This window comes from Nannospalax galili, unplaced genomic scaffold, assembly GCF_000622305.1.
Source record: "Nannospalax galili isolate Female #2095 unplaced genomic scaffold, S.galili_v1.0 scaffold983, whole genome shotgun sequence".
In the NCBI taxonomy this organism is placed as follows: domain Eukaryota; kingdom Metazoa; phylum Chordata; class Mammalia; order Rodentia; family Spalacidae; genus Nannospalax; species Nannospalax galili.
Genome location: NW_008350255.1, coordinates 594311 through 621060, shown reverse-complemented (window position 1 = coordinate 621060; position 26750 = coordinate 594311). Strand labels below are relative to the sequence as shown.

The 26750-nt window shown below is 40.1% G+C and overlaps 1 protein-coding gene across 2 annotated transcripts in view; it reads left to right on the top strand.

Annotated features, from left to right (window-relative positions):
• Nucleotides 1–496: 496 nt before the first annotated feature.
• The window catches only part of Sox30 (SRY-box transcription factor 30), a 56741-nt gene continuing 30487 nt past the window's right edge, over nt 497–26750 (top strand). Inside the window, exons 1-4 of one of the 2 annotated variants that reach the window (XM_008847389.1) lie at nt 497–1490; nt 3051–3290; nt 5236–5415; nt 14274–14766. In XM_008847389.1, coding sequence (XP_008845611.1) covers nt 497–1490; nt 3051–3290; nt 5236–5415; nt 14274–14766 — 1907 coding nt within the window. The remainder of the gene's footprint in view (nt 1491–3050; nt 3291–5235; nt 5416–14273; nt 14767–26750) is intronic. The other variant, XM_008847390.1, reaches the window with a different exon arrangement.

The window sequence follows — 26750 nt, the reverse complement described above, 5'->3', positions numbered from 1 at the left end:
AGAAACTGAATCACACCCCTTTCCCAGCAGAAGCTCAACTGATTAGGTATTGCGCTGATGCCTCACTATCCTTTGATAATGGCCTAAAGGCCCCGTAATACTCAGGGCCTCACAATCCCCAGGACACAAGAAAGGCCCAGGCGTGCAGGTCACAAGCAGTGGCGTGGAACCGCCAGGTTTCCTGGGAAACGCCATTGTCATGCTCCAGAGGCGGAAATGTGAAAGAGGAGCTTCGGGCCAGGCTATGGTGGATACCAGGGTTCTCGCACGTGGCGAGAGGGGCGTGAGGGAGGAGCTATGATTGGCTGGCCCGGGGCTCCGCGCTGCTCCTGATTTGGCTAGGCCGAGGCCGGGGGGCTGAGGTTTCGAAGCGCGTAGGGTTCTGGGTAGCAAAGGCCTTGGAAGGGTCTTAACCGAAAGGGGGTAGAGGGAGGCCGCCAACGAACGGCTGAGCTCATAATCCCAGCCTCCAGCAGCCCGGGCCACCCCCTCCCCCATGGGCAGGGCCAGGCCTGAGCTGCCGCCGCGCCAACCGCCGCGGCCTACTCCGCCGCGCCCGTTGCGCCCCGCTCGGCCGGCGCTGCCCGTCGAGGCCACCACCTTCCCAGCCGCGGCCTCCGAGCGGCCCCTGTCGCCGGCGGCCCAGGCCATAGCCGCCATCGCCGCGGTGGCCTCGTCGTGCGGGGAGGCCGCGGTGGCGGGAGCACAGACAGGGGCGCGGCGCCTGCTGCAGGTGAAGCCGGAGCAGGTGCTGGTGCTGCCACCCGGGCCTCTGTTACCGCAGGCCGCTGAGGAGGATGCCGCGGCTGCGTCGTCTGCGCAAGCGCTCCTGCTGCAGCTGAGGCCCGAGCTGTTGCTATTGCCTCCTGCGGCCGGCGGCTGTGCCTGCGGGCCCGAGCTGCGCCCTATGCATCCGGGGCCACTGCACATCAAGGTGGAGAAGCAGGAGCTGGCGGCCGGCCTGGACCTGTCGGTGGGACCTCGGAGGGGCGTAGATGCCAGCCCGAGGCCCTCCAGTGCCGCCAAGGTGGATGGCGCCGGGAAGGCCTTCGATGGCCGCCGAGGAGACGAGAAGGCCAAAGTGGAGGCCGAAGAGGTGATGAGGGGTGTGCTGAAGGGCGGGGAAGGCCAGAGCCTGGCCATCAGAGAAGTCGTCATCAAGACGGAGAAGCCGGACCCATTCCATGAGGACTGCAGGCTGGGCGCGGAGGCTGCGTCCAACGGCCTGCTCCATGGCAGCAAGGAGGCCATCCTGGGCCAGCCGCCCATCACTTTGGGGGCACACCAGCAAGACCTCAGGTTCCCTTTGACTCTGCACACCGTCCCTCTTGGGGCCCGGATCCAGTTCCAAGGGCCGCCGCCTTCGGAGCCGATCCGGCTGTCGAAGGTCCCCCTGACACCGGTGCCCATTAAGATGCAGTCCTTACTGGAGCCTTCTGTAAAAATCGAAACCAAAGATGTCCCGCTCACGGTGCTTCCCTCAGACGCAGGTACTCAATGGCAGGAGAGTCTGTGATGCCATAGCAGATGGATCAGTAGTTGAAAAGCAGAAACTAGGAAAAATCTAGAATCATGGTACTGATTCCTAGTCAACACGGGAATCACTTATGGTTGGTTTGTTTGTATACCAGTAAAATACTTGTTCAAGGTTTCCATACACTTTTAAAAATCGGTTTTAAAGACTTAGTAAACATAGGTAACTTTATGCACTCAATAGAAAGAGGTAACAAGAACCCTTCAGTTTATCTGTAACAAGTAGTCAACATTTAAAGCATCCAGTTACAGTAGCTTTGAAGCTTTATTATGTATCAAGAAACAGAACAAAATTGACATTTCCTGTAAAGTGATTATAGTTGTTTATATTGATTGTAGAGATTAGTTTTAGAAATGAGTAAAATGTTTTCGAGAAGAAACATGATTTAAATGTAACACTTCAGCATTCTAAAGGCTAAGGGTTCTTAGAAATAGTGAAAATAAAAGTACTGTATATTAAGTGAATTGTTTTTTTAAGAAGTCTATGTAAAAATAATAGCAACTACAAACATATTTCTTTCCAGTATTTCCAAATATTAATTAGCAAATTGTTAACATTCACACAGAGCACCATGCCAGTGAATGGCTTGGGAAGTCCTATCATCCTTCACATTTTCATGGCCTTTTATGTTTATTGGTTTTTAAATTTTCATTACTGATTCTACCCACCCTACCCCTTTGCTTTTTGCTTTTTTACAATTTTAAGACTTGTTCTGAATGAGTGAGTGTTGAGTATGTGCTTGTGTGCCACCACACCTGGCTCATGGGGTGTTGGGGGTTGAACTCAAAACTTCATAGATATTAGACAAGCATTCTACCAGCTGAGCTACATTTCCGGCCAGCATTATTTTAAGCATCCTTTACATGTTTAAAACATTTAATATACCCTAAAATGGAAAGAAAAGTTTATAAATAGGATTTTTATGAACTTTATAGGATACACAGTGACTTCCTAAATTATTATAAAGTGGTTTTTTTTTTTTGGTCTTTTTTTCCTGTTTTTCTTATTTTTCTCTCAAGACATGAGACTAGTTTTGATAATGCACTTTGGCAGGAATTTCAGCTTCATAGTGAAGAACAACTAATGTATTAGTATAAATAATAATGCTTCTGTAAATGGCTTCCTTTAAACAGTAACCCATAACTCCTGCATAGTACTAGGAGTGCTAGTTATGAACAGATTGTACTTCTTGCCCTCTAATAATAGACTAATTTTAGTGGAAAACAAACTTGATTATTAGAGGTAGTAATGAAGGAAGCTCAAAGAAATAATTAGCAATTTATTGTGTTTTCAACGTTTCTGCACAATGTCTTCAACAATCTTTAGGAGTCATTCTAAGCCACAGTTTAGAATGCTGAGATCAGGGACTGTAAGGAATTCTGCAATATTGGCAGTACTCTGGCTATGTTGTAGTGTCAATTTTCAGATATTTAAATGTAAGCATAGATAAAGGTGCACTTCACTTTAAAATTCTGTTTCACATGTTTAACTTAGTCTCTTAATTTTTGTCATATAGGAATACCTGACACTCCCTTCAGTAAGGACAGAAATGGTCATGTGAAGCGACCCATGAATGCATTTATGGTTTGGGCAAGAATCCACCGACCGGCACTAGCCAAAGCTAACCCAGCCGCCAACAATGCAGAAATCAGTGTCCAGCTTGGGTTAGAGTGGAACAAACTCAGTGAAGAACAAAAGAAACCCTATTATGATGAAGCACAGAAGATTAAAGAAAAACACAGAGAGGAATTTCCTGGTAATCACATGAAATAAACAAAGGCTCTTTCCAATTTCTTTTAAATTTGTTTAGGTAAAAATTAAGTGAGGTTGAGATCTCCTAATCTGATATGTGTAAGAAAGAAAATAATGGCTAACGTAATAATAATAATTGAACTAACACTGAGCATAAATTTCCATGGCTGGAGAGACGGCTTAGTGGTTAAGAGCACTGACTACTCTTGCAGAGGACCTGGGTTCAATTCCCAGCACCCATATGGTGTCTACGAACCGTCTTTAACTCCAGTTCCGGGGGAATTCGAAGCCCTCTTCTAACCTCCACGGCATTGCATATGACATGGGTGCACTCACATATGTGCAGGCAATATACTCATACACATAAAAATAATAAATAAAATATTTTATAAAAACAAAGTTGTGATATATCTGATCACATAAAGCAGCTATTGCAAATCAGAGGATATACAGTTCTACTGAAGTTTTGATTAAATATATATAGGTACATACATACCTGTAGACATAAAGCTGACAGTAAATCTTCATAGCTCTAATGTATATTTTGCAAATATACTGGATATAATAAATAATCATGGCAACAGGCAAAACACCAGATCATACTTTAAAGAAAATTAGAATTCAGGAATGAATACTATGCTTTAATTTTTAAATTTCTATTTTTTTATTTTATTTTATGTGTATGGGTATTATTCCTGCATGTATGTAATTGCACCCATGTCATGCAGTGCCTGTGCAGGACAGAAGAAGAGAGTGTTGGATCCCCTGGAACTGGAGTTGTGGATAGTTTTTAGCCACCATGTGGGTGCTGGGAATCGAACCTGGGTCTTCTGCAAGAGCAAGCAGTGCTCTTAACCTCTGAGCCATCTCTTCAGCCCTACCATGCTTTATTTTAATGTTAAATGGTTATGAGAACATAGTCCTGCCTTTTGACTGCTGGATTTATTCCTATCATGATATGGTTTGAAGTGAGTCTGATTCTTCCTCAGCAAGAAAAGACATTGCGATAAGGCTTGGGGAATAGGCATACTTTGTGACCAGAATAACTACATGATGGGAAATTATTTTTTTCTCTGAAATATGAACAGAGAGATTTTAGAAGGTGAGATTCAGAGATATCAACTGGGTGGAACCAGTGATTCTCTTGGCTCTATAGAGTCGTGCCACTCTTCTGACTTTGGAAGGAAACTGAGTTGTTCCTAGTTTTAGAGATTGCCAAGTCTGGGAGTGACTTTTCCTGAGGAAGTGTAACAGATAGTGACTGCTTATTAGTAACAATTACACTGTAAAACACTGACAGTGGTATCTTACAGAATGTGAGGAAACAGGAGGAGGTAAATAATGTCTTACTGGAGTACTGTTTTTTGGTTTTTTTTTTGGTTTTTTTCCAGTAGAGAAAAGGCTTTTGGATTCAAACTCTATGATTTTCGTGTAGATTCTATGACAATTCAATCTAACTTTAAGGCATTTGACCTTTCAATGATGGGTTATAAAATTAACTAGTTTAGAAGCTATATAGATGTGTGTGTATGTTAAAATGCACAGTGGAAGAGTCATTCACAGAAATAACAGAGAGCTGGAAAATATACTTTAGACAACCTAGTTTTTGTTTTGTTTCTTTTTTTAATATTTTATTATTTTTATTTTGTGAGTATGAGTGTATTGCCTACATGTGGGTAAGTGCACCTGTGTTGTGCAGTGCCTGTAGAGGACAGAAGAGGTTGTCGGATCCCCTGGAACTGGAGTTAGAGACAGTTGTTAGCTGCCATGTGGGTGCTGGGATTCGAACCCAGGTCTTCTGCAAGAACAGTGTTCTTAACCACTGAGCCATCTCCCCAGCCCCTAGACAACCTAGTTTTAAGAACATTGAAGTGTTCTATAGTTTTAATATGAAAAGGCTAAATAGAGTCTATATATTTGCATTAAAAAGTCTCTATCTTTTTCTATAGGTTGGGTTTATCAGCCTCGTCCAGGGAAACGAAAACGCTTCCCTCTAACTGTTTCCAATGTATTTTCTGGTACCACACAGAATATTATTTCTACAAATCCTACAACAATTTATCCTTATCGCTCACCTACCTACTCTGTGGTAATTCCTGGCCTTCAAAACACCATCACTCATCCAGTTGGTGAGTTGATTTTGTTGTAGATTATTTTATTTTTTATTTTATGTGTATGAGTGTATTGCCTGCAGGTGTGTAAGTGCACCTGTGTCGTGCAGTGCCTGTGGAAGACAGAAGAGACCACTGGAGCCCCCGGAACTGGAGTTATGGACGGTCGGTTAGCCACCATGTGGATGCTGGGATTTGAACCCAGGTCTTCTGCAAGAACATCCAGTGCTCTTAACCACTGAGCCATCTCTCCAGCCCCTGTAGATTATTTTATAAATAGCTATATCAAAGTTTTACCTAAGTTGAAATGTTGTTAAACTTAGAATTCAGAACAATAATATTAATTAATAATATTACTATTAATAATACTAATTGTTCTTTTATTTTAGAACAATTAATATTAATCAGAAAGAATTAAAACATTAATGGGAGTAGCAGTTTCAGGAAACATCAGAGCACTTGGCTTGCCAAGGTAGCAGATCCATGTGTAAAAATCAGACCTTTTAAGCACATCAGGATTCGCCCCTAGGTTAGTCAGATAATGAAGGAAGTGGCTGAGGTAATTTGATAGGACATAGGAGAGGTTTTGATTTTCGGTGTAAGAGAATGCTTTGCTAATGGCGTATGATACGTTCTTTCATGGAACTTATAGCGAGGATACTGATCTGTTATAACCATATAGCATATAAATATTTATCTGTAATTCTGTTTGATTCCTTATGACAGTTCTGTATGTTGATGATAAGAACCCTAAATTGAAAAATCTCACATCTTAAGGATTACTTGTTAGAAGGCTATCCATCATTGATTTGCTCCTCCAGAACCTTTTTAAAAAATTTTATTTTTTAATTGTGGTTTTCATATGATATAGTTTGATGGTATTTAGATCCCTTCCCCTATCTACACCTCTCCCCACTGTTCTCCAACCACCTCTTAAGGAGAGTGCTATCTTATACTATTTGCTGTCACTTGTCTTAAAGCTGTTCTTCCTGGTTTTATCTGCTTGGATTCTCCTGATAATAAAGCACGCTCCCATGAGGAGAGGCAGGGAGGGAGGAAGGGAGGGAAGGAAGGAGGAAGGGAGCTTGGAAATGGACTGATTAGAATATTATGCATTTTCAGTGTCTTTTAAAATGTGTCATTTTAGCAACTGTAACTAACAAAGCTACATTGATGTTACCTCGCTTCAAGTGAAAGATGTAGAAAGTTCATCTGTAGTCTTGTTTTCCGTAATAAAGCCAGGTACCCAGTGTTTCCTTTAATGCTGCATTTCAAATCTGACTTAATTTTACCTTTATTTTTGTACTATGTTGTTTATCATTTCTGTTGTTTTAACACACATTTCTTCTTTTTATCCCCCTTTTCAAGACTTGACTTTCATCTGTTTCTATCCACTTTTAAATGCTGTATGTTTTCTCAGAAACAGATTCATTGGTGTTCTTATTTGAAGCAGTTGAGATTTTATACAATATATTATTTTTTTGCCATTCTGAGCAGTACGTGGGGAGGAAGGAGCCTGTAAAGTTTTTTTCTAATATTGGTGGGATTTTTACATCATGGTTTTGTATTTAAGTGTGGTAGGTAGAATTATAGGAAGCATCTCAGAAGCATACACAGCAGTAAACGAAGACACGAAAATGATTCTTTGTTGATGGGCTTGAAATTTTTTGTTTAAAAACTATTTCTAATGAGAACTAGAGACAATAAAGATTCATTTCCTAGATCTCAAATGGTAAACAGAAAGCATTTTTTAAACATAATTGATGAAGTCTTCTCAGATAAATATCTCAGTAATGGTGAGGAGATTTATTTGCTGTTCATGTTAGTCATAGAACTCTGAAATATTTTCAGTTGGTTCTCATGATCTTGGTCTTATATTACTTAAAAGAGATAGAATAACTAGCAAATTTGGAAATTTCACTGTGTATTTCATGTTCTAAATCTTCCATAAAATTGTTAAGTGATAATAGATTATAGCATAAGTAAGTCCCTTAAAGAATTACAGCTTTAATCTTTGCAGGTGCTGATTTTATACCCTCCTTTTTGATTTTGTTTCAATTCTATGTTCTAAGTATAAAGTCATGATAACTTCATTTTTCAAGCATATATTTTATTCCCATGGAAGAAAAATGTCACCATAGCAAGGTATGATTTTCTCATATCAAAATAATTTATTCTTTTTTTCTGGTAAGTTTTGTGCATTTATGATACTGTATAGATTTGAACAACTTTTTGGGTGCAGAAAGTATACTCACTAAGCTACAGTGTTCAAGGTCACCATTTCCAATACTTAGAAGTTTCTCTCATTTCATTTCTGTTACAGAATATCCTGACAAAAAGCAGGGGGTTTATTTTGGCTCACTGTTGTAGGTCCCAGTCTACCGCTGGAAGTTACGGGAGCAGGATCCTAACACAGCAAGTCACATTCCATCCACAGTCAAGAGCAGAGACAAATGAATACACGCATGCTGCTTGCTTGTGCTCAGCTAGATTTCTCCACTCTTAGACAGTTCAGGACGCTCTGCCTAGGGAATGCACCCGCAGTGGGCTGGTCTTCCCACATCAATTAAGACTGTCTCCTACAGACATGCCCACAGGCCAACTCAGTGTAAACAGTCCCTCAATTGAGACTCTTCCCAGGTGATTTGAGGTTGTAGCAAGTTGAGAAGTAAAACTTACCATTTACAGAAGTCTTGATTACTTACCAAAAATGTTCTGGCAGAAGGCATTTGTATCTACTTTAATATTTTATGCTTTACCTTTGAGTTTCTCTATAATACTTAGGTTTGCGCTATCTGAAATCTATTTTATTTTGCCAATTTGTAAACTTACCATTATATTGTAGTTGATCTAATATTCTTAACTGACTGCTATGAAAATTTGTTAGGGTTCAGAAATCTTAAGATCGTCAGTAGGGAATTTATTGAGTCTCTGCTGTCTTTTCACTTACCTTATAACTATAATATGTAATATTTCAGAATCATATACAACAGTAAACAAAGACACAATAATGATTCTTTATTGACTGGCTTTATATTTTATGTTTAAAACCTTTATTTCTGATGAGAACTAGAGACAATAAAGATTCATTTTAATATTATCTACATAAGATATAATGACTAAACAGTTACAACACTGTTCTTCTCTGCTGAAGCATTTAGCAGGTCAGGTAGTATTGCCTTGATGGTCACTTGGCTTTGGTTCCTTTAATTTTTCACTCCAGCTGCCTATTTTATGTTACTTTTTATTTATGTGTATGTGCCTTTTGGTGGTCTGCACATGTGCATATAGTTGCCTATAGAGGCCAGAAGAGGGCATCTAGCATCACAGGTGGTTAAAGCTGTCTGACATGAGTGCTGGGAACTGAACTCAATCCTCTGCAAGAGCAGTACATACTCTAAAGCACTGAGCCATCTTGCCAGCTGCAGTTCCCTTAGTTTTTATTTGCATCTGATTTAAAACACTTTGAATCAATTTGTCTTTTACATTTGGACAAGGTTTTGATAGGTTACCCTTGATTTGACCAGTTTAAACAACTCTATAATTAAGAGTATATTTTTTCTTTGTTTTCAGCATTAGCTTGTAAAATTACCATTTTTCTATTATCTTTTCATTTTAGCTTTCCTTATCAACTTTCCTCCTTTAGCCAATATTTATGTTGCAGAAAAAGTTAGTAACTTCATTATCAGTTAGGGATCTTGAAAACTTATTACTAAACATTTTTACACAGTGAATTCATGGATTTTTCTAGTAATCTTCTGTATTACTTGACTCTCAGTCAAGCTTATTTTTCCTGTGTGTTCTACAAAGTCTGCCTGTTCTAATAAGCAACCATTTGCCCTGTACCATATTTTCCCAGAACACTTTTATCCCACTGAATTATTAGATATACTTGAAAACTGAAAGTATACTTCAGTATTTTCTGTTTCGATGAATTTTTGTATCTCAAGTGCCATATTTGCATGCCTCCCTACCTGACCCCTCCACTGCCCAATATTTATCAGGTATCTATGATGGGTCAAAGTCTGCTAGGGACAAATATAAATATGTTTTATAGATTTTGGCGGCAAAGATTTTGTAAGGTAGCTGTAAAGAACATAGATACAAATAAAATGAAATTTATAATTTTTAAATCAAGTCTATGGTAGCTCTCTTGTCTGGCATTCTTCTGTCCAGCGATGGCTCACTCTGACTCCCGTCTAGCATTGTACTCTGAGCTCTTCTGTGTCTAGACTCTGAAAATGCTTCTGGTCTCATAGTGTAGTATTTCCCTTAGGTATATTTTATCCAGTGTCTTTGATGCCAGTTATACCAGTACCCTCACTTTATATTAATACTCAAATTCAGTTACAGGTATAGGAACTTTCATGTAAAATATATTTGTTTTACCTGACTTTTCAATGTTTACTTGGCAGATATATGATTTTTTTTATTATGAGTTCTCTACATTTATTTGTCAGGCCTGAAATTGGCTTTGTTGAGCATATCTTAACTGACACCTTTCAACCTTCATAATTCATACATTTTCTCTTTGTTATTTGTGAAATGCTTACCACTATTTGATGTTTGTGTTTGTGTGCCATTTTAGCTCATCCACTTCTTCACTTCTTGTTTAAATAAAAAAGAGGAAACTTCATGATTCCAATAGTCTTCTAATCCAAAAAGTAAGCTGGTGTACTCGTTTGAGCTTTAAGATCTATTCCAGGAAAATGTTATGTCCATTAGAGGCTCAGATCGGGTGAAAAAAATCCTTGAAAAGTGATGTTGTTCTAGGCAGGACACAACCATTGCAATCTTGAACTCACAGTGACTGTGGCATGAGTACACAGTCAGGCATGGCTAGGGCAGTTTTGCCCCTGCAAAACTGTTGGCTATTGATGGGTTCAGTGTATTCACTGGTGAACCCACCAGGCGGGCTCTAAAGGAGCCACACATGGTCCCACACAGCCCTGGTTGAACTCAGTGTGTCACAGAACAAAACAGACATGAATATGGGCAAGGGATTTGTAAGGAAAGGGTGACAGGGGTGAAGGGAGCTAAGAAAGGTAGGACATGATGGTAATCAGAATGCAATACATATGTGTATGGCATTTCCAAAGAATAAATTTAACCTATTAACAAGAAAAGAAAGGTAATATGGTCTGTCACTGTAAGGTTTGTTTTGGCGAAGGGTCTTTTTGAGACGGGCTCTCTGTAGTCCCAGCTGGCCTGGAACTCACTATGTAGACCAGGCTCACAAAGATCTGCCTGCCTCTACCTGAGTGCTGGGATTAAAGGTGTGTGCCACCATGTGCAGCCACTGTAAATTTTCTTAAGGAGGCAGGAAAGGAGACTCACCTGGTTCAGCACTGTCTTCCTGGGCTCCTTCTTACCTGTTTCTTTCCTCAAAATGCTGCTTTTCATTTTTGTTTTATGTACATTTTTATTTTTGGCACAGAGCAGCTAGTGCTCTTAAACACTGACCCATCTCTCCAGCTCTCCAGAACTCTGCCTTTCTTAGCAGTGAACTAAATATTCTTTCCAGCTCTCCACCTCTCTTCCCTCTTTTCTATCTCCCCAGCCCCACATGTAGGTTCTCCTTATTTACTCTACAAAACTCCTTTCTGCAGATAAAAACAGGTCTGCCCTCAGTTTCTGCTGTTGCTGGCTGCTTCGCTGTTCATCCCAGCTATGCAACAAAAGCTGGTAGCCTTGCAGTCATTCCACTGCTTCTTTTTGAGCTGAGTGATAGGAGATATACAGGGATTGTTTTAAACTACAGTTCTTTATTTTTATACTTGAATTGTTATTATTTTATTTAAATTTTTTCTTTGTCCTTATGCATCTATAATTCTGGATGCTTTAACAAGCTCTGACATTTAATGGTTGAAACAGAAAGCTTATATTTTACACACAGAATGGATGTTTCTAGTTGGTAATTTTCCATTTCCAAAGAGAGTGGACTAATGCTTTACCCTGTACCTCTGACATGGTTAACATGTGGTATCCTTGGGCACTGTATTTGCGTGTTTGAACCTGAGCAAGGTGAAAAATACGTGGAGGATCAATGTGAGTGCATTCATTATGCCAAACAAGTGGCAGATGTTGCTTATGTTCTCTTGGGTAGCCCTTAGCCATACACCAATCCTAAGTGCAAGAGAGCCTGGGAAATTGTAATCTTGCTGTGTTCTAGAAGAGAAACCAAATCACTGAGTGCTTTCTGATTGGTTGTTTTCTACTACATGCTATCCCCCAATTGATTGATTAGAACTCTGCCTTTTCCCCAAGTAGTCCCCATCCCTGACTTATTAGAGGCAAGTAGATGTTGAACAATTTAACCTCCTGCTTATCAGCTTAAATTTTGACATTTAAAGATACTATATTTCTGTATAATTCTATATAACAAAATAGAGTGCCTGCCACATGTTAGGTGCTTAATGAATTTTTAAATTTTTAAAAAAAATTTACTATTTTTATTTTATGTGTACGCGTGTATTGCCTGCATGTAGGTAAGCGCACATGTGTCATACATTGCCCGCAGAGGTCAGAAGAGGCTGTTGGATCCCCTGGGACTGGAGTTACAGACAGTTGTTAGCTGCCATGTGGGTGCTGGGATGTGAACCCAGGTCTCCCGCAAGAACAACCAGTGTTCTTAACCACTGAGCCATCTCTCCAGCCCCTTAATGAATATTTTTTAAGTTAAATGAATGTATAATTATCACCCCAGACCTCATCTCCACCTATTTTTGTAGGACTATGTTTGGTAGAAAGAGTCTTTGGTAAAAGATATGTCCCCTTTTCAGTGACTGAACCTAGATCTGTGGTTTTGTATAGTCCTTGTAACTTATTTTTTTGAAAACTAAGAGCTTATACTGGGTACAGGAAAAAGAATTTGACATCACAGATAGATATCCAGGGTGAATGCCTTAAGTATGATGATAATTCAAGTAATAAAAGCTTGAGAGGTTTTACAAGTTAGTATGGAACCTGGCCTTGGTGCTGGTTTCAAGGCATGCTAGATCTTACACCACATTAGTGTAGAAATACTGTTGGTTATTGGATGAATTGTTCATTTTTCATTTATTAGGGCCTTCCTTAAAGATTTATTTATATGTGAGTATATGTCTGTGTGAGTGTGCATGTGTATGTGAAAGTGTATGTATGCCTGTATGGGCACACAGAAGCCAGAAGAGGGCATTGAATCCCTTGAAGCTGGAATCACAGGCATTTGTAGGATACCCGGCTTGGTAGGCAGGTGCTGGGATCTGAACTTGGTCCTCAAGATTGTGCAGCAAATGCTCTTGACTGCTGAGCCATCTCTTCAGCACGTCTTAACTATCCTTCATTAGTCAGGTTCAGGGCTAGATTTTGGGACTACAAATGTCAATAAAAGAGCTTGGCATGGTGGCACATGTCCATAATTCTAGGCCCAGGAGGCTGAGGCAGGAGGGTTGAAAGTTTGAGGCCAGTATGGGCTATGTAACAGGACTCTGTCTCTGAAAATAAATCTGTATGAGTGAGACAGTTTCCACTCTCAGGTTCCCAGCTTGGTGATTGTGCTAGGAGTGGCAGACATGCAAATAATTACAAAGGTTTTCAATTTTGTATTAAGAGATAAATTTACAAGCCTTGGAGGGAAGGTGGAAGGAAAATGCCTTGTGCTTGATAAATCAGGAAAGGCTTAACTAGGTGCTGTGCCTCACGAATGGCAGATCCATGTGATCTCGTGATCTGAGAACTGGGACAGCTACCTTTACATCCTACTCCTGTACTTTATTGGGTCAGGCCGTCTTGAAACAGATGGGTGTGGCCCTTCAGTCCTGCTTTCAGATTTATAGGGGCATTTCCCACCTCTCCTGAGAGAAGGAAGGAGGAGGGAAGTTTTCTCTGGATAGGGCTGAGAGGAGATCTCCATTTCTTTTGGCCTCTTACAGAAACAGTTCTAACTGTAGCATTTGTGCCTGGACTGTCTTCATTAATGTACACTGGCTATAACTATTGCACTGACTCTGTCTGTGTTTTATCAAGAAAGCTTAGTTAAATTTAGTCTTATTTGGACAGACCACCTCTCAACTAGCAGTGCTGCCTTCTCTAGGAACAGGAGGATAAAGCACACACCTGCTTGACTTCACATCTGCTGTAGCCATGGCGTCCTGCTGTAGTACTATTCTCTCCATGTCTGTTACAAATGGTTGGCCTGTGATAAATCCTGTTCTCCGAAATTTCCTGCTGTATTCACTTTGATTAAAGAAGAGGGAAACAATTTTCTTGATTATTTACATTTTTTCAACTAAAAAGTGTCATTTATAATTTTTAATGTAGGAAAATGAAAGGAAAATCACCCTAGTGCTACTTGGAAATCCATATTAATGTGAATTAATAAATGCATTTATTTTAGGTTGATACAAATTCACATACTATGAAAGGAACATCTAGTTTTTCCTGTTTCCCAACTGTCTTTCCCTCTTTGTAGGTGATCACTCTTTAATAATAGTATCATCTGTTTATATTATTTGCTAGAAAATTTTATATATGTATACCAAAATTTGTATATTTTCTTTTAATTTAGGAATATTAATTTTATTTATCCAAAATAAATTTGTTGAGGACTTGCTATTCTGTGCCAAACAGAAGCTGGGGAATCCAGTGTGAACAAAACAGAAAAGGTCTGTCTTCTCATGGTACTTAGAGGCCAGTTGGGAAAGAGCAGAAAAAAAATCTGAATGCACTGGAAATGACAGTGACTTCAGTTTATTTAGACCACTACAAAGGAAAGACTCGTTTGGTTGGTTAAGGTGGTGGTTGAACACTCCTTGAACAGTTGGAAGTTTAAGGTATTGTAGAAACTCGACAGTGATCCAACTAATGGCTAACCTCTGTTGTTTTTATTTCTGAAGGTGAAGCCGCATCTGCCATCCAGCTGCCCACGCCTGCAGTCCAGCGCCTAAGCCCCATCACACTTTTCCAGCCCAGCGTCTCCAGTACTGGCCCAGTGGCTGTCCCACCTCCAAGTCTGACACCCCACCCAGCACTCCTACCCCAAGGCTTTCCTGGGCCTTCCCAAACTGACATTCATAGGCTCCCTTCCAGAGCCAGTGGCTCTTTGAAGAGACCCACTCCGGTGTCTCTGGAGAGCACCAGCAGGATTCCAGCTCGCGCAAGTACTGCCCATGCCAGATTTACAGCCTCGCCTGTCCAGCCACCCAAGGAGTGTTCCAGCGTTTCCACTTGTCCCCGAAGCACACCACTTCCTCCTGCTACTCCCATTCCACACTCACATGTCTACCAGCCCCCGCCCCTTGGCCCTCCTGTCACACTGTTTGGAACACCACCTCGATTCTCATTTCATCACCCTTACTTCCTCCCTGGACCTCACTACTTCCCATCAAGGTAAATGAACAGTTTTTTGTTGTTTTGTTTTTTAACCTCTTACCTAAAAGTATAGCTAATGAATATTTATTTTTGAAGACATCTCTTTTTCACTGAAGAAGAGTCTTCCTCAACTGGACTTTGTGCCTGCTTTAGAAGCTGGATAGGAACCAATCAGTTCACATAAGTGTATGAAGGGGTAGATGAGGCTGCAGGGGCTAGAGAGAATGCCTGTGTCAGCTATGGGTCATCTGCTACCGCCGGCCAGCTCTTTCCACACGAGAATATAGATTTCAGTGATGTCAGATGTGGCTTTTCATAGGAAACAATTATGAGAACCTTCAGATCTCCATGTATGGAGCTGTGCTTCTCAAATGTTATTGTATACATAAATTATATGGCACCTTCCTAAAATTCAGGTTCTGATTCATTACATCTGGGTATAACACATCTGAAAAGCCTGCATTTCTGATGAGCTCCTAAGTGAGGCCAGTTCTCCTGGTTTATGGACCACATTTTGAATAATAAGGGTAAAAAAGAAAGATTTTCAGTCTGAGAGTTGGAATGACTAGTTAAAAGTTACACTTCCTGTCTGTGCCTTTCTTACCAAACCGGAAAATTTCCCATGTAAATTACCAGTGAAGAACTGATTTGCATAGGTAAGTATCTTGGGAAAGCAAATTGAAACTTCATTTTAGAATGATATAAATTTCTGTTCCAAGTATTCTGATAAGAGTGGTAATAACTTCTGCTTGTCCATTGATGTTAAATATATGCAGTTTCTGTTGAGATCGGAGTGTTAGTTAATGCCAGTCTTTCATTGTTACATATGTAGAAAAAAAACCTACTCCCTACTTGGGTAAAACCCCTTTTGGGGAAAAGGGTAGTGTGAGGTGAGACTGTCTTACTATGTAACTCTCGCTGACCTGGAACTTGCCATGATTTTGTAGCAATCCTCTTGCCTCTGCCTCAAAATATGGGATGGACCACCATGCCCAGCTAGGAGATAACTTTTGGTGGTGCCCACCTTTAATCCTAGCACTCAGGAGAGGCAGATGGATCTCGGTGAGTTCAAGGCCAGCCTGGTCTACATAGTGAGTTCCAGGACAGCTGGGGCTACAGGGAGACCCTGTCTCAAAAAGACAAATATATATATACATATATATATATGTATGTATATATATATATACACATATATATATATATATATGAGTGTATTGCCTGCATGTATGTGACTGCACCCGTGTCGTTCAGTGCCGTGGAGGTCAGAAGAAGAAGAAGGCTTCGGATTCCTGTGGAACTGGAGTTAAGGACAGTTCATAGCCACCATGTGGGTGCTGGGAATCGAACCTAGGTCCTCTGCAAGAGCAGTCAGTGCTCTTAACTGCTGAGCCATCTCTCCAGCCCCAGGAGATAACTTTTGAGGAGATACTATGTTACCTCAGTTCATAATGGGATTGTTTACTTTCAAATACATAAGCTCAGGAGTGGAAGAAAGTAGAACCAGAAGTAGAGAAGAAAGGAGATTTTACAATCTAAGGTGCTATGTGGGTTTTTTTTTTTTTCCCTGTATGTTCCTTTTGGTTTTAGTAGCTTTCAGGTTCAGTTTAGGAGCTCAAGCCTCAAAAGACTTCTAAAGCAGGGACTGATGATTTCTTACTCACTGCTCTGCACTAGGACCTAGGATAGCCATTTTAGAGAATTTTATTATATGTTTCCTATATACAGGAGTATTACAATATCATGGAATTTAATAAACAAGTAGATTTAGCTACAACATGGGGTCCATAACTAAAATGGCAGAAATATTCTTATTACATAATTTATCTAATACAGGAAAAGCTTGGGCAGTTTTACTCAGGGGAGAGGAGAAAACAGACTAGAAAGGACTATGTTGTAGAGTTTCACTCTCTGTGTCATTGTTTTTTGTTTTGTTTTCTTGTTATAGTTTTGAAACATAGACATTTTTACATGTAATTATCACAGTAACTTGGGTATAATATTCCTCTGCTTTTCCAGATAAATTTATCACTTGTTAAAGACCTTTGTCAAGGTTATACATGGTAGTGCAGATAGTCAAATTAAGTTTGTCTGATCTGGAATTCCATATTATTTTTTGCTATGTCACTAATGCTTCTCAGTATAATGGCCTATCTTGTTGTAATAGCCAGTTGTTAGCATAGAGTCAGACAGAAATCATGCACTTTTGAATGGAAAACTTAAACAGGCCAGAAAACTTTTGGAAAGGGACAATATTTCATATTGCAGTAAGTATATTCAATAATAGGAGGTCTGTACATATACTAGAGAAGATAAACCTAAAGAATTTCTAGATTTACAGAAATGGAGAACATTCTGGTTCCAAAATTTTAGGCAAAAGGATCATAGATTAAAAGCAGTTCTGAACACGTGTTTGGCTATAGGTTAAGAATTTGAGATGGCTCAGTGGTTAAGAGCACTGGCTTCTCTTGGAGAGGACCTAGATTCGGTTCTCAGCATCCACATGGCGGTTAACAGCCATCTGTAACTCCAGTTCCAGGGAATCCAACACTCACTTCTGACTTCCATGAGCATTGCATGACATGGGTGCACTTACATACATGCAGCAACACACTCATACACATTAAAATAAAAATTAATAAATAAAATACTTTTAAAAAGAAAAGGAATTTAGTGCTGGTGAGATAGCACAGTCAGTAAAGTGCTCACTGCACAAGCATAAGGACCTGAGTACAATTCCTAACACTCACATTAAAAAAAAAAAAAAAAAAAAAGCCGGGGGGTGGTGTGGCCCCCTTTAAACCGGACCCCCGGGGGGGAAGGGGAGGGTGTTTTCTGTGGGGTCAAGGCTAGCCCGCTCTTCATAGGGGGTTCCCGGCCCGGGGGGGGGGGGGGGGGCTACAGGGAGACCCTATCTCAAAAAGACCAAAGAAAAAAAACCCAGTCTCACAAATTAAGGTTGATGGCTGCTGAGGAATGACACTCAAAATTGACCTTTGGTCTCCACACATGCATTTTCGTGTGTGCCCACAAACATATGCACCTGCATGTCGCATGTGCACATGCGCATACACACACACACACACCCCAGAGTAAGAGTTTGTAAATCTTACAAATAGAAGGATTAACATCCCAAGAATTTGAGATAATTGAAAATCAGGAAGAAACTGAAAATAAGTATTTCAAAGTATCAATGAAGTCTTCTGTTTCAGCCAAGGTACAGAAATAGGGAATGGATCCACCAGGATTCACCCTTGGGTGAAACAGTGAAATTATATTAAAAATGTGGAGTTTAAGCTACTGAGCCTCAGATAATGGATAATGGTTGCTGAGAGACAGAAACTTAAAGAAACAAGTCCTGGTGAAAAATGAGGACATCGCTTTCCAGAGTTAACAATATATTACCCAAATACACAGTTTTTAACAAAAAATGAAACTCACAGAGAAACATAAAAATGTGATCCATTTAAAGGCAAAGCCATAAAAGAGCTGGGTATGTTGGCACATATCTGTAATCCTTGCATTGAGAGGCTGGAGCAGGAAGACCTTAAGTTATAGGACAGCCTGTGCTACGTAGCAAGTACCAGACCAGACGAAGCTACCTCAAAATAAATGAATGAATGAATAAATAGATAAGCAAGTGAATTAATAAGTGAAAGAAAATCAACTATTTATGAGGGGGGTCCCATATTTTTATTATTACTTTAGATACCGTATGAAATAATAGGCTTCATTATGCTGTTTTCGTATGCGTCTACCATTGTATTTTGTTTATCTTTACTCCGTGTTACCTTTTCTTGTCCACCCCCCCATAATGCTGGCTTCCTTCCTCACCCTCCATAGTTCTTCATTTCATGCCATGTATGTGTATGTGTACACAAGAGTGTACATTGTAGATATTTAAATCTAGAAAGCATATGTAAAAGAAAACATGCCGTATCTGCCTCTTCTCCCCTCACTCCCCTCTCTGGCCCTCATCCCTTAGGACTCTTCCTCCTTCCACATTGCTTCCCTTCATATAAAACTTTCATGTTCTATATGTACAGATGCTTAAAAATCTTGATTCTGCATATGAGAGAAAATATGCAACATTTGTCTTTCTGAGTCTGGATTATTTTGCTTCACATTATGCCCAGTTTCATCCATTTCCCTGCAAATAACATAATTTCATTCTTGTTATGGCTGAATAAAATCCCATCGTGTATATCCATTATGTATATATAACACAATGTAGTTATCTATTCTTTTATTGGTGGACATCTAGACTGACTCCACATGGATATGCAAGTATCTCTGTTGTATGCTGACTTAGATTATTAGGGTATACATCAAGGAGAGGCATACCTGGATCATATGATAGTTCTAGTTTTTGTGTTTTGAGGAATTTCTTGACTGGTTTGTATAGTGACTACACTAGTTCATATTCCTACCAGCAATGTGCAAGTCTATAAGAGTCCCTGTCCGCCCTCCTGTCCCTGCATCTTCACCAGGGTTTGTTTGTGTTGTTTACTTGATAATTGCCATTATGATTAGGGTAAGATGGAATCTCTGTGTGCTTTGTAAATTTTGCTTGGTTTGGGTATACTTGGTAGGTTGCCATCTAGCTCTTGATTCTTACACTGTGGCTTTTTTTTTTAACCAGTGAGATGTGTTTCCTTTACTGTAAAGTCACTTTATTATAATGAACTCACAAAAATTTTCACCCAGAGAGTTGGTCTTCTCTAAGGGAGTGACACTACATGGACAGAACAGGCTTCAGTGGATGAAACCACACTGAGGGACATCTGGGTACATAAACTTGACTGGATAGGCCTTAGCATATATGACAGAATGTGTGAAATCTGGTGGACAGACTGGGTGGGATACAGATATGGAGGGGGTCTAAATATGATTAAGATGTATTGTATGAAATGCACAAAAATTCAGTAAAAGATATATATTGAAAAAAATTATCATCCAGCTAGATTAACATTCCTTCACAAACATTTGTTTCTTTGAGACCACAGATAGTTCCATCTTGTTGGTTTTTTTTAATCCATCAGCTAGTCTGTGTCTCTCATCTTTTTGGTTCTCCAGCCCAAGTCTACATCTCTTCACTGGTGAGTCAAGGCTATTTACATTTAAGAATATTATTGTGAAATTTTTACCAATTCCTATAATCTGGTTAGTTGGATTTCTGTTTATTATATTCTTTCTCTAGTACTAGTATTAGGGAGTTGCTGGTTTGCCGAGTTGGACATAATAGAGTCTTTCTTAGCACTCCTTTATTCATCTATTCTCATAAAACTTCCCTGTGCATTGACTGACACTGTCTTTCTTCTTTGTGTCTACAAGTGTCTTCTGTGGTGGTGGTTTACACTTGTCTTGAAACGTTCTATTTCCCTATTTTAAATCATAACTTTGCTGGGTTTAGCAATCTTGGTTGACAGGTATTTATTTTCAGGGCTTGAAATATATCATTCCTGGCTTTTAAGATTGTTCAAGATATCGGATATTCTGATATTTGCCTTTTTTGGTGAATAGGCACTTTTCCTTTACAGCTTTTAATATTGCTTCTTTGCTTTGTATTTTTGACATCTTGACTATCATATGTCATAGGCTCTTTTCTGATCATATGTATTTAATATTCTAAATGTCTCGTGTTTGTATGTCCATCTCTTTCTCTAAGTTTAGGGAATTTTCTGTTATTGCATCAAATAGATTTTCTAAGACTTGACTCTTTATATCAGATCCTTTGCTCCTGCGATTCTTAGGTTTGGTCTCTCGGTTCTTGGACTGTATTCATGCAGACTTATTATTTTTCTATATATATGTTTGTAGTATTTCCTCTATCTTGTGCATGACTCCACCTTAATATTCTTTCTTCTGCTTGGTTGAGTCCATTGGTGTTACTTTCTATACCAATAAAATTTGATTTATTGACTTTTTTTCATTTCCAACATTTCTGTTTATGGGATGCAACCATGGCACTAAGGTGTATGCAGGTAGAAGGCCTGTCTTCATACTTTCCATACTCCCTAAGTACTGATCACCCACTAGAGGGATGCAACATGAACCCTGAAGTATTTGCTAGACTTCAGTGTTCTCATCTGGACCAGCAGTGAATGACAGATAGGTGGCTCCAGAGGCTTATCCACTACTGACCTCATGTTCAGGGCTGTCAAACTCCAAGGTTATGCTCAATTGAGATCTGCTTCCAGCCATTGAGTTTGGGACTACCCTGTGCATTTCACTTCCTGATCCAAGCCTCCAATCCCCTGCACTTTTTGGCCTGTCACTGTCTAGCCCTCCCACACTACGAAACTGCCTTCCAGGGATGTCTTTTACCCTGGGGCTATGGCAAGTTGAATTCAGGTCTGTGACTTGTGGCCATTCCCTGTTCTCAAGCACCTAGGGTATCTCAGTTTTAAACAATAGCATCGTATAGAGTAGCAGAATGGGTTTCCTCTCCACTGTTGACCTGCCTGCTGTAGGGGTTACTGTCTTACCCAAGTCTGCACCTGAATTTGAAGCTCATGAAGATTGTGAGCTTGTCCTGAGGGTAGGACTACCCATCTCTTTTTATTAGGCTTCTGTAGCAGGAAGCTGCTTGGCTGAGACTGTGTTAAGCTTGGTTTACTTATTTCTGATGTGTTGTCCACCGTTTTCTCTGCATTTTTCAGTGGCTCCATTACGATGTGTGTGAATTTCAAAGTTATTTCTCTATTTGTAGAGAGTAATTTTTCTTTTTCTGACTCCTCTTCCTCACTATGTCTTCACATAGGCAGCCACTAGTTTGCTGTTTTACTGGTAAGTCCTCTCAGTATAGATTTGATTTGAATTACCATGATAACTAAGAAAGTCCAGCTTTTAAAATATATTTATTGGCCATTTATAGTTTTTTTTTTTGAGAATGGTCTGTTAAGTTCAATTGCTCATTTACTGATTGATGGTGTGCGTGCGTGCGTGCGTGCGTGTGTGTGTCTGTGTGTGTGTGCTGAGACAAGATTTCATGTATCCCAGGCTGGCCTTGAACTAATATGTGCTGAGAGTGACTTAACTTCTTATCCTCTTGCCTTCATCTCTCAAGTTCTGGGATTACAGGTATTTGGCACTGTACCTGGTTTATGCTGGAGTTCAAACCCAGGACACTATGCATACTAGGCAAGCACTCTACCAACTGAGCTATAACCCTAGCATAGTTATTTTATAGTTCTTTATATATTTTAGGCATTAATCCCCATCATGGGAATAGTTGCAAAGAGTTTTCTTTCTGTAGACTTTTTCACTCTGTTGCTTCCTTTACTGTGTAGTAGCAACATTTGGTATCTTACTGAAGTTAAGTTAGTAGAAGTCTGACATATATTCTGATAAGGTGTATATGGTAAGTTGTAGAGTAATTTAAAAACTAAGAATAATACTGAAAATTTGCTTATAGGACTAAAACATTTGCTAGAAAATATTCATTGAAAGCCAGCAAAACATCAAGAAACAAAGACTAAATGGAAATCATGAGATATGTAGAATGTAAAAATGCAAAAAGTAAAGTGACAGTAAATGATCTTTCTATAGAAGTTGAGGATTTAGCCAAGTGGCAGAGCACGTAGCATACACAAGGCTCTGGGTTCAATCCTGAGCACTACAAATTTTTCTCAATAGAAATCTTATCTATATTGGGGCTAGAGAGATGGCTCAGCGGTTAAGAACGCTGGCTGCCCTTGTAGAGGACTTGAGTTCAATTTCCAGCACCCACGTGGTGGCTCACAACTGTCTATAACTCCAGTTCCAGGGGATCCGATGCCCTCTTCTGACCTACCTGACCTGGGTGCACCTACCTACATGCAGGCAATACATTCATACACATAAAACAAAGTAACTAAGGAAACCATGGACAGAGGACTAAATGAATCCAGGAGAGCAGTGGCTGACCAAATGGAGGACACAAAAGAGGTAGAAATAACAGTAAACCAAACTTACTTGCACCCAGTACTGAAAATTACAATGACTGAAATAAAAAATGATCTAAGGTCCCAGGGTGTAGTGCACCCTCAGTGGTCTAGCACTTACAATTTGCATTAGGCCCTGAGTTTAGTCTCTAGCTCTGAAAAAGAAAATCATTAGGATGGTTCAGTAAAGAATCAATGACACTGAATGGGGCTTATTTGAAAAATCTTTTCTGAGGAACAGAAAGAAGAAAAATGAGTAGAACATGAGGGACCTCAAGTCATTTAAGTGTAGAAACTGAAACATTGTGGAAGCTCCAAGGAGAGAGAGAAAAATTGTTTGAAGAATTAATGGCCAAAAGCATCCTAAATTTGGGGCCAGCAAGTAAAGGTACTTGCTGACAACCTAAGTTCAATCCCTGGACCCACATGGTCAAAGTAGAGGACTGACTCCTTCAAGTTGTCCTCTGACCTCCACACATTCCCCCCCACAAAAAAATAAGTAATGTAATTTTTTAAAAGCTCCCAAACTTGAAGAAAGGTATGATTTTATGCATCCAAGAAAGTTCTTTGAACACTAAGTTGAACAGTCTGAAGAGATCCACAATGATACACATTAAAATCAAATTTCCCAAAGCCAAAGATGGAAATGAATCATCATGTACAGATAGAAGTGATCCATCCTGTACTGGGAATTCTCAGTTAAGATTAACAATCACATTCTCATCAGAAACCACAGAATCCAGAATGCAGTGGTGTGCATAGTGCTGGAAGTAAAAGAAACCAGTTGATGTTTCAGTCTGTGTTGTGCGCCTATAGATTGGGTAATTTATAAGGGATAGAAATTTACTTCTTACAGGTCTGGGTACTGAGATGTAAAGGGCCTTGGAAGCCCCTGCATGGCAAGGGCCTTCTTGCTGTGACCTCACATGCCGTAAGACAAAACGGCAAGGGAAACCAACACTCTCCATCAAGCCACTTTGTAAAGTACATAGTCCTATCCACAAAGGAGACATCTGGTGCCTGATTACCTCTTGAAGACCCCACCCCTTCAATCTATCATGTTGGCAACACTTGAGTTTTAGAGAGCAGAGACCCAAATCTTTTTTTTTATTTTTAAGTTTTATTTTTTTGACGGTTTCTGATAATGCTAGATTCTAAACATACAAAGGGTACAAAATGAGGTTTTTTTCCAGAATATTTCAAAGGATGGTGCCAGTCTATCATTGTCTGCAAAGCACCTTCACATACTGTTACTGTAGGTCATGTTGTCTCTTAATTAAAGTAAGACACCATATGTCCATAGTTTTGGCTGGTACTGAAATGGGGGGAAAGAGGGTCCCCTAGAGGGTTCTTAGTCTCATTCGTAAAAGAATTGAAGAATGGACCCAAACGGCAGAAAGCAGACAGACTTACAGAGACCTACATGATGGTGGCTGGTCAGAGGTTCTGTGGAGTTCTGCATTACAAGGCAGGATTCCAGGCAGGAAAAATTCACTGCCTCATTAATGCACCAGGTATTCTGGCCATCTATTTAGCATCTATTAAGGTGAACCTGCCTTTCTAGGGGTGGTTCTATCACCAGGTGATTGACCAATGAGATTGGAAATATGGGTCCTCCAACAGATAGACTAGGGATTTTCTGGTCTTGACCAGTCAAACTTTTTGCTACTCTAACAGACCTACCTCTGAAGAGGTAACCCTAAAATCTTTTAGGGATTAAATAAGAGCTCCCAAATACTTTTGACAGTTTTGGCTTTTGGAACAGAGTATGTTGCTAAGAGGCCGCAAAACATTTTGACTTTTATCCAAGAAAGAGGCTACTTTTCTTTGGGGTCTTTTTACCCTAACTTCCTAGCCAGTTTCTACCTCCTATTCTTATCACACCATCCTCTGAAGAGGTTACCTAAATTGCCGATAGGGAATTGGGATGTGAACCACTCTGGCTTCTTCCATGGTGAACAGGGATGCAGGGTGAGGTCATTGGGGAATCTTTTCAGTGGGTCTATCTAAAAGGCTCCCAAATTGCATAACTCTTAACTGTAGGGAGAAAAGAAAGTCCTTGACTGATGAATAGGAGCTGTGAAGGAGAAGTAAAGGCAAGAGTAGTTAGCATTACAAGTTCTACACAGGGAACCAGAAAAAAGTTAGAATGGGACAAATTTCAAATGTTCATATCAGAGTCCACTGGAATTTCTTGACAAGAGCTTCCAAAAGCATCCCTCTATTGGGTTCCTCCTCATTTTTCTTTTGTCTGCCAAGGCTAGACTCGAGAGTGGTGAACTCAGGATTTGTTTGCAGGCACTTTGATAGCTGTTGGAGTGGCTAGAATCAATATTAGTTTCCTCTCAAGGGCTTCTAGATAGGGGGAGAAAACAAATTTAGCCATCATTTTAGAACAATAGCAGGTTGTCTCCCTTAGCTACAGGTGGCCACTATAGTATTGGAGACCAAGATCTGAAGTCTTACATCTGAGCAACACTTTCTTATTAGGAACAAAATAATGAGAAATAATTGTCTAAACAACATTTTATGTGGACTTAAGCCTATATTCCCTACTGGGAAGTGTAATCCCTTGAACTCTTAAAGTAATATAGTGATCACTTTAATCTTTGGTTATATTTTCTTTTTGGGTGTTTAAGACCATACAGTTGCCCCAAATAAACCAATTTATTTTTACTCCTCAGGTCGGAGGATCTGTTCCTCAGGTGTCATATGGGCTTTGGAGGAGCCCCTGGCTCCTTTCTTTTACCAGGTCCATCTATGTGAAGATAAGTCAAAGGTCCTGCTCTTCTGTGGCTGGCTTCACTTGGAAGCATGGAGGAACCATTTCCTCTGAGTTGACCCTTCTCTTTGTAGACTGAACACTGGTTCAGGTCCATCTCCTGGGGTCTCCATGGCCTCCAAAACAAGAGGACAGGTGACTCACCACAGTTACAGGACATTTTGAGAGATGCTCCATAGTCCCCTGGAACTTAGTTGACCTTGGAGGGCAAGGAGCAAACACTGTCCTTTAAGTCCCTCTGACCAGATTAATATAGGCCTCAAAGTATGGCTGTTAAACATCCAAGAAGGTTAGTTCCACCATTCTGGTACTTTTAATAACCATGTGCTATATATGTAGATAAAGCTTGGGCAAAAACCAAACATTTCTAGCTGGAATCCAAATAGGCTTTGGTTGGTCCTGTGGGAAAACACAAGCAAATCCTCTCCCTGTTGTTAACAATGGATCTGGTCCTTTCCAGAATCCATCAAACGGGTCTCTCCATTTGACCATGATGGGTGGTACTGGGTGCTATTTCAGTCCCCAGAAAGGTAATGGGGGGACTGATTGTATTTTATTTGTTGCAATTACAAACCCTTTTGCCTCTAGGGTGTTTATCATAGCATCTTTTAAATCTTCTAGAGAGGAATCCTCATCTTGCCAGACCAAGAGGTCATCCATATAATGATAAACATGCAGTCCCTTTTTAAAGAGGGGTGCTAGTGCATTAGCAACAGCCTCCTGGCATATTGTAGGACTATTTGCCATGCCTTGTAGCAGAACTTGCCCTTCATATAGATCTGCAGGACCAGAATTGTTAATTTTTGGAACTGAGAAGGCAAAATGTTGGCAATCATTTTTGTGCAAACGGATGGAGAAAAAGCAGTCTTTTATATCTAGGACTAACAGGGGAGTATTAAGGGGGATCACAGAGACCATGGGTAGGCCTCTTTGGGGTGATCCCCATGATTTCATTGTTTTATTTATGGCTCTAAGGTCCTGTAACAGTCTCCATGTCCCTGTCTTTTTCTTTATTACAAAGACTGGGGTGTTCCATGGGCTCCTGGAGGGCCTAATGTGACCCAGCTGTAGCTGTTCTTTCACAAGTTGTTGTAAAATGAGTAATTTCTCCCTGGGTAATGGCCACTGTGCCACCCAGACTGGCTCTGTGTTGGTCCAATCAAGGCAGGGAATAAGGTAATCAACAGTGGCCCGTAGAATTGGGGGGACTGTTGTTTTAGGGACCCTATCTGATCATCTATTTTAAGGCATTTTTCTTTAGACCCACTAGTAAGAATTACATTGAGGTCTTCCAAGAT